We start from the raw sequence: 8929 nt of genomic DNA, 5'->3' as shown, positions 1-8929 counted from the left end.
TTTTCCAATGAGGTACAAAACCCCCTACGCAGGAATTATATTGAAACTTGTGTTTACAAGCTAAGCTGATATTCACTTATTTCTTCTAGCCTAAGCTTTATCGTGCAGTGTCAGGTCCGAGTCACTAAGTTTCCTCGAGTGTTGGCAAGAACGTGGACCCCACTCGAGCAGACAAAGGCCTAATTCTTTATTATGTTTACACAGGTCTACGAGGAACGGTCTGGTGTGCCGCTGCGTTACTCAACGGATCTGTCAACCAAACGCCTCTACAGGATCCCAAGTCGTCTTACTTTGAGGCTGAAAGCATTTACACCTTAGAGATTTTTCCAGAAACATTGGAATTGGACACCATTCTCTGTAAGGGCGAGGAAAGAGGCTGAGAGTAAATCTAAGTTTTGAGAGCGCTGAAATAATATGTAAGTTTTGGATCTGACTGTGAAAGGTTATGCTTGATCTTTACACGCCCACTTAGTTCCTATTACAAATTCTGTTTCCGTACTTTGATTTTAGTTCACTACTGTTCCGGACAAAAATAAGTTCATAAGCAAACATGCAATTAGTAACAATTTTTTAAAGGGTTCTTTTTTATCTAGTTGAGCTCTAAAATAATTCAATGTTTTACTGTACTTGAATGACTCAACGAGGATTTTCTTCTTTTTTCAATGTTTTGTAGTGTTTTTTAGATAACACGGCATTGCATAAGGAGTACGCCTTTTTCTCGAATGTTTTATTTTATTTGTTTTTGTAAGTATTTTACAGCGATTGAACACAATTATTATTAGACCTTATAAATGCCAAAGATAAGAGATGTTACAAGAGATTTTTGTTTTAGTAGAGGTTTTAAGGTGCTCGCAACTGCATAAGATCATATGAGCGCCAATGTGTTGATGTCAACAGAGTTAGTCTTTACAGGGAATCAGACTTAGACTGCTCACCTCTCTAGCTTCAACAGCACAAGGTCTGCTTCGACTGTCAAGGCACTTCGGAAATAACGGGTCACACGAGTGTGACAAACATAAAAAAGAAGTAGAGGAAAATTATGATAGTAATGATTAGGGAAAAAAACAGTTCAGGCACAGTTATGAGCATGACCTTGGTGAATCAGCCCATTTACAATTCTACAGGGCTTTAGAACATGTTAATGTCGCTCCTTTGGGAATGGCCTAAAGACACATCAGTCAGTAGCACTATCCTGGGGTGTTTACAATAGAGTAACAAACACAAAAAGAAGGAGAGATAAGGCCGATAATAATGTTATGTTTGATAGGAAAGAAGGAACAAACCACACCTGAGCAATCGCCCACTTCCCACTTTTCTCGACTCTCACATATTATGCACAGAATTTTTTACATAAACACCCAACAAAGTTGTCAAGTCCCATGCGAGTTACCCGTGTCGTCTGTCACTGGCTTTCAATGGCCTGCTTTCTCTGTAGACATGATAGAAAGAATAGACAGCATATCGATTTTTTCTATTTTGATATCGCGCCGATCTCAACTCCGCTCTTCGCAGACAAGATACGGCAGGCGCCTGTGTTAGAAAAAGCCGCTCCCACTTCTGTTCTGAACACTGTAAAACAGCGCTTATAAGTTACACGAAGTCTGTCACATAGGAAATACCCATTAATGAAGACGGCACCTTGCTACTGCTTCTTCAATCATACTGAAACGATTTTTTGAAGCTTTAGTGTCTCGATCACGTCTTTCCTGTTTTTCACAAAGTAGTCAAATGTTGACGACAGACAAATTTCGCAAACAGTCCTCAGTAGCAATATTCTAAACATAATTAAAGCTGGAAAACAAAGCTTAATCAGAATGTTCCCCTGGTACGAAGATACTCGAACCATTATAACAATATTTTCTGGGACAAATAGATATTGACTGTTCCTGGCACATTGCTCTGTTTACTAGAAATGCGTATTTTGTAAATTTGCCATGAAATGCACGAATGTGTAGTTTGACCTTCCCCGATTTCTGTGAATACGTCCCTGTTTACGATTAGAGGACATACGTTTTGTATAAACACAAAAATACATATAAAATAGTAAATGGAAGTTTGCCATCACACGATGTCTTTACGGGAATAACACAAGCGGCAAGACTTCCTGGTTGAAGTTTCAGGCGAATTGTCGTGTTATTATCTATAACTTCGAGTGGAAAACACCGAAAATAATGCAAATGTGATTAGATCTATCGTTTATTGTCTCGATTTTGATTTTCTTGTTATTTATTCCGATTAAGTCACAATCTGATGGATATAGATTTCAGTTGTTAAAATTTACTTTAAGTTGAAAAGTTTTGATTTAAATGCGGGACCTTTCCTCAAATCATATTTGATGCACGTTGACCACCTGGGTTCAAATCCATGCAGGGCGTTTTCAGAGGTACATTGTCTGGGACCTTTCTCGGACTCTGAAGCCCATCCTGACGACAAAAAGATATACCTTTATAAAATTGAACCCTCGGTCTATGAACAGCATCGTTTACAAGGTGTGTCAATTTAAGCTGAAGAAAGATTTTTATTTGTGTTTAGAAGTCCGATCACCAAAATGACAGATAAGGCTCTATCACGCTTCTGCTTCGATGCACGTAGACAAATACTAGAAGTAGACTTTATAAATGGGAACTTTGTCTTAATTAGATTGCCTGGTATGTATACGAGTAATATTGACTTTCACATATTTTTATATAGAAAATGTAACGAATGTTTCCCAGTAGCGATTAATGGAATCCCCCAAACTATTCCAAACGTTGACACAAGCATGTTTTAATTTTTTTTAAAGTTTTTTTTGGTATTTGTTCTACGGCCTAAGGACATATGAGCACGCGGAAAACATTAAACATTTTCAGTTGGTTGGAAATTCTGAATTTTGCCCGTGTGGCAGCCGAAGCCTACTCATATCAATTTTGCACCACAAGGGGATCTTTAACGAGCGTAACTAGCACACGGGACCTCCAATATTTTTGGCCCTTGTCGGAGACGGCAAGGTGTAGATCTTTCCTACCATAACATCAGGGGTGTGGCTGAAGGACAGCAGTAAGAAGGAACCAGGAAGTAGTAGTAGAAAGGCTGCAGAAAGAGTCATGGGCCCATAGGAAGGGGCTAAGGAGTTGAAGGGGTAGGGGCAGAAAGTGGAGGCGAGAGCAGACGAAGGAACATTGCTAGAGAGCAGGTAATGTGGTGAAAGGAGACAATTTTAGAGAAGACAAATTTCCGAAGCAATCCGGATTCGAACTCGGGACTTACTGAATGAGAGGCGAACACCTTAACCTCAAGGCCAAGAGAGCCCCCAGTTTTAATATTCGTCTTTAAGTAACTGAAAATAATATGATGCGCCTGTTGTCACTAGTAAGCCAAATATTACTATTCTCTTTGTCTTTTACGAGAATTGAATTTGAAATGATCACTGATTTACAGTATTCACCCTCTCTATTAGGAAATGAACAAGCCTAGAAAGAAGCGAAATAAAAACAACGAGTATTTCTTTTTCTTCTTGTTGTTGCTGTTTTTTTGTTTTGTTTTGTTTTGTTTTTTGTTCTTCTTGCTCATTCATGTCGGGAGCTCTGCAACAGCCAAAAACCATTAACTGGCATGGGCACTTTACTGACTGAGGGCCTTTGGAAAGTTGGACTGCGCAGAAAATCCATTAATTTTAACCACCTCTTGTTATACAGGAACAGCCCCTTCCCCTCTAAGAGAACACTAAGTGTCCTTAGGTAAAGTCTGTTTAAGAAGAAAAAAAAAGAACTGATTTCTACGGATATAACCCAGTCAGCTTTGCACTAATTTCTACCCAAAAAGGGGACGTCAAATTCGTTAATAAAAATTAAATTGATTCGCATATTCGAGAAAAATATTAAGCTTTTTAAATGTCGTTTTAAAAAAAATAGTAAAACTCAAAACTTTACAACTTCTTATAATTAACCAAATTATGTATTTGTGTCTTAAAGAACAGTAGTTAGTTAAAACTGATCACAACTTTTTCAAAAGTTTAAGCTGAAGAGGCAAATGGTGACTATCTTAGCTTTTTATCTTCAAAATCATTTCAGAGATGGCCCGTTCACTGAGAGCCTTTCCTTGGGCATTCTTGAATTCGGGTCGTTTTGAAGAATTTTCAAGGCTCTCAACCCATTAAATTGACTCGGTCCTATCGGAGACGAACTTTAAACTGAGAGGTCCAGCCTCTTAATATTATTGATGGGGGCTTTAACCCATACACTTACTTTTTAAAAGTTTTTGAGCTGCTTTTTACTAAACTGGACGCTTGGGTAGTTGTCGGGTGCTTTAGTATGGTTTGCTCTTTGGTCCTTATCTCCCCTTCTTTTTGTATTTGTTACTCTCTTGTAACACCTATAATTTTCTGCATTTATATTCCCAAATTGTTTTGCAAGTGTCGTGAAACTCTTACTAAAAAAATCTGAACACTCAGATCAACTGGCAGGGAGCTGGAGAGAAGTCGTAGTAAATAGGGACAAAGGACACCATTGAGGTTACGCTGTACGGGTTGCGTCTATTTTCCATACTTATTATAAGTCTTCTATCACCAGCCCTAGTTGCTGAGAGAAGCAGATATTTATATATCCGCCAGTGATATCGTGTAGCTTGTGCATGGAACGGTGATGGAAGTGAAATCAGGGCTGGAGAAAATAATGAAAGTGGAATCGTTAGCAAGATAGTATACATTACAACACGTTATGTTCTGAAATCCCTATGATTCACTTGTTTTTCTTAACTACTCCCCTCCCCCACCTCTCCCTTTCTCCCTTGTAACGCATTTTATTTGCTCTTTTGTTTCTATGACGCTCTGGTGCTGATTCCAGTTTTACTGAGAACGGAATTAAAACGGAAAGCTTAATTCAATAGACGATATTGAATTGGAACGATAAAGTGAAAGAAAAAAAAAACATGAACGTCTAAAAACTAGAAAATACTACGTTATTTCGCGAACCGATGCGCAGATATGTTGTTGTTTTGGTAGACTGTAGTGTAACTGTATGTCACGATAAACTTGTTGGTGATTGGTGTCTTATTTTGAAATATCTCAATAAAAACATGTTTATTTACCATGAAGGTGGTGAATGCGGCCGCCACTTCTTCTTAACCGAGAATTCCAAGAGCTCTCTGGATGCTCTATAACGTCACAAGATCCATGATGCTTCGTGACCAAACAAGTCCCAAAGCTTTGCATAATTATTGTGTCGGTGTCCTCCTAGTTAGCTTAAAACCTCTAACTGCTAGATAATGGGACGTGTGGTGCACAGAACGATAGCATAACTCTTGTCATGTAGCTATATTTACACAATTCAAACGACAATTTTTGACTGTTTATAGTGAAACAAGAGTTTGCTTATTACATTTTGTGTGTAATAAAAATTCAAAACAACTTTTAAAAGTCATGTACGCACAAAGCACACGTTAATGCAACTCCGAAACATTTAGGATTTTGTTCCTCTTTTAAATAATATACAGATATGAAACAAAGTTTATCTCTAATTATAAGTAACATAATATTTTCATTTTTCACTGCAGGCTAATTTCTAACCATGTGGCTGGAAAAGGGGACACCATCTAAGCGACACCTTTGACCAGACCTCGTCCTCTCATGTTTGCAAATGGGAGACAGAAACAAAATCATGGTAGACCCTGTTGTCTCCTCTCGCTTTGGCAAGCGACCCCTGCTGGAGATCCCGCCCATGTCCCTCTCCGGATACGGCCAGATGGAAGTCACGTCTATTGAGCACTCAGGGCCTGGGACCGTGCACGTCACGCCGTTTGCTAACACCAACAATCCGATGTACGGATCTGGTGTTGCAAATCCGAATATGCATCCCGGTTTTATGACAGCAAGTGGATTGCCACCGCCGCAAGTCGGACCAGTGGCATATCCCGGATATGAGAGACGGTTTAACACGGCGCCGAACCTCTACCCAGCTGGTCGTCAGTACTTCTATGGTCCCAGCGGAGAACTCATCAGTGGCAACCCTTTGCCCCATCCGTCATATCCGGGCGTTTTCAACCCGTACGGCCCTTACGGACCGCCACCGAGACCGGTTCCGAGAATAGTATCAGATCCGGCTTTCATGCCGGGAGGACCAGGTTTTAGTGTGGAATGTATTCTGGAGTACGGCAGAATAGTTAACATAGACACACGTGATACTGGTGGAGATTTTCGGGGCATCCCACCATTTATCCGAGACGAACTAGTCCGGACGTACGGGAAGTATCCTTATACTGAAGTCAAGCTCCGATGTGAGAACGGAGAGTTCCATATCTACGCTATGCACAATCAACGCCAAGGGCAGAGCAGGAACAGGCGAGGCAGGAAGCGAGAGGGATCACGTGGACGAAAGCGAGACGACTCGGACGATGATTCAGACAGCGCGTATGGAGACACGTATTACGAGGAGAAAGATAGTCGCTTCCGGAACCGTGCCCGATCAAACTACGACTCCCGCAGTGAAGGAATCAAACCGCGGGCGCCTCAGATGGCACCCAGAGGCATCAACCATGAGCGAGGCTGGGACAACGTACGGTGATGAGAAAGAAAGAAGAAAGGGAAAAGCAAAAAGGAGTTTATTATTCATTGCCAGGAAGTGCTATTTCACAAAAGAATAACCCCCACCCATCTCCCATAAGTGTGACATCCGTTGTGTTGTGACAGCCCAGAAAATAAGTTTTTGACCTATTGACGAAATTACATTCAAATTAATGGTCTTTCTGTATTTAGAAGAGTATTCAAGTTCTCTTTTTTTATTCTCTCAAAACATGGCCAGAGACTGATATCTCATCAGTTAGAGCACGGCGTGTTGCTGTGTGAGCGATGACACCGAAAAAGCGCTCACCATAATAATATTATTTTATGAGTTGAGCCACAGCCTGGTCCGAGCTTCCAGCTTCGAGGCGTTACCTCCATTTAATGATAAATTGCTCTTGTACTTGTATAGCATAAATTCCAGCTCAAAAGTGAGCTCTCTGCGCTATGCCACCAATATTATTACCCCGGCCGATAGCATTCTGATACAATTTCAACTTCCCGGGAAGCATTTAGCGGAAGCTGCCATTATACAGACGGTAAATCACTAACATACTGACAAGATCTTTTACTGTTTATGGCCGAGTACACATGTCCACGTAGGTGAAGTGAGAAAAATTCATTTCAAGTACGTTTCCAACGGATACAACGTCAGGCCTGAGCCCCGAACCCCTGAACTCGCAAACCTCACGATTACAAGTGCGGGGATCTAACCCCTTCCGATGCCACTTAAGGATTCCCCTCCCAAACCACATACACACACACACACACACACACACACACACACACACACACACACACTCACACTCACACACACACACACACACACGCGCACACACACACACACACACACACACACACACACACACACACACACACACACACACACGCACACGCACAATCTCTTGCTTCTATCACATGTTGTGAGTGCCATTATTATTATGTAGCGGAATATTTTTCTGCAAGGCAGGAGTCAACATTTATTATTTGATGTTGGTTTATTGCTTGGTTCGGTTTTGTTTTGTTTTTGTTTTGTTTTTTTGTGTGTGGGGTTTTTTGTGTGTTTTTTTTTTTTTTTTTGAGGGGGGGGGGGGTACTTTTTAAAGAGATATTGATTCACTGCTATTACAAGATTATAACTGTCACATTTTTCTTGGCTTAACTGAGTTGCTTTTCCGAGTCATTTCCTTTCCTTTTGGGCAGAGGCAAAGGTTTTATGGTTATAATGTCCTTTAAAATTTGATAACCAATTACCCTGAACTGTAACGTCAGGCTAGATTTGATTTACCTATGTTTTAATGGGCGTTGTCTTAGCACATTTTCGATTATAATTTTTTTAGATTGCTTTGGCACACTTTGCGTCATTTGGCATGTTGAAATTGAATAAGAATTTGACTCCACCCTTTTTGAAGATACAAAAGACCACACTTTTCATTGTCATATATTATTGACAATACTTTGAATCCATGTGTCTTCGGCTTGTCTTGCATTACTCAATAGGTTTTCGATTGGTGCAAAGGTATGATGCAAGCCATAATTGTTTTCTCGAAATTGGAGTTTAAAAAATTAAGTTTGAGAGTCAGTCATAGTAAGACCAACGTCTGCTGTAGACATTCAAAACTCAAGACGCATCCGAGGAAGCTTAAAGTTACAATCCTAAAGGTATTGGAACTGAGCTCACCTGAACAGTACAGTAACGTCACTGATGACTAGATACAGACTGGTGCTCAAAAAAGCAGTATTTTAATTTGTGACGGGTACATAAAAAAAAAACTCTGAGAGTGCTTCTTTATTTACCTACTTTGTAATTTTTTTCTAAAGTTCTTTTGTTGTTTATTTTCAACCAGGGAGAGGGTAGGGGATTCAAAGTCAGACTGGAGTCAGCCACAGCGCTTGACATTTTTCTGAAATGTACTGTACTGATCTCAATCAGGTCAGTAAAAACCTCTCAGTTTCTTTAACCTAGAAGCAATCGTTCATATTTCAAATAGGGAAACCGACACGATGCTTTAGTCAACAACTTGCGGGCGTAGAAGCCAAAGGAAGTCCGCTCTTTATATTAGTAGGGAAGCGTATTTCGAAATACATGTAGCCGAGGCAATCAGAATATTAACAAAACGGAATGACACTTTTCGGTGCTCTTTTACAGAATAAAGTTTAGGTCAAAACTGACTGTGATTTTTTGGTATGTTTGGATAAAACCATATCTGTCTGTGCGAATCATTCAAACTGACCTTCAAAAAGTATGGGTTTAGAAAAGATGCCCTACCCTTTTTCTTTTTTCCTCCGTCTCTCACTTTCTTTCTTTCTCTTTCCGTTCTCTCTGTCTCTCTGTCTCTCTCTGTCTCTCTCTGTCTCTCTCTCTGTCTCTCTCTCTCTCTCACACACACACACACA

The 8929-nt window shown here is 40.2% G+C and overlaps 1 protein-coding gene across 1 annotated transcript; it reads left to right on the top strand.

Annotated features, from left to right (window-relative positions):
* Positions 1-204: 204 nt before the first annotated feature.
* On the top strand, positions 205-6543 carry LOC101851692 (the record flags this gene model as incomplete). The annotated part of the gene is given in 2 exon segments (XM_005090156.3): positions 205-416; positions 5530-6543. A coding segment is annotated over 1 exon segment (924 nt). The 3' UTR covers positions 6537-6543.
* Between the last annotated feature and the right edge of the window lie 2386 nt (positions 6544-8929).

The sequence above is a fragment of the Aplysia californica genome, unplaced genomic scaffold (assembly GCF_000002075.1).
Source record: "Aplysia californica isolate F4 #8 unplaced genomic scaffold, AplCal3.0 scaffold00013, whole genome shotgun sequence".
NCBI classification, from domain to species: Eukaryota; Metazoa; Mollusca; class Gastropoda; order Aplysiida; family Aplysiidae; genus Aplysia; species Aplysia californica.
The sequence above is the reverse complement of the archived record's forward strand: the minus strand, read 5'-3'. Positions and strand labels throughout refer to the sequence as shown.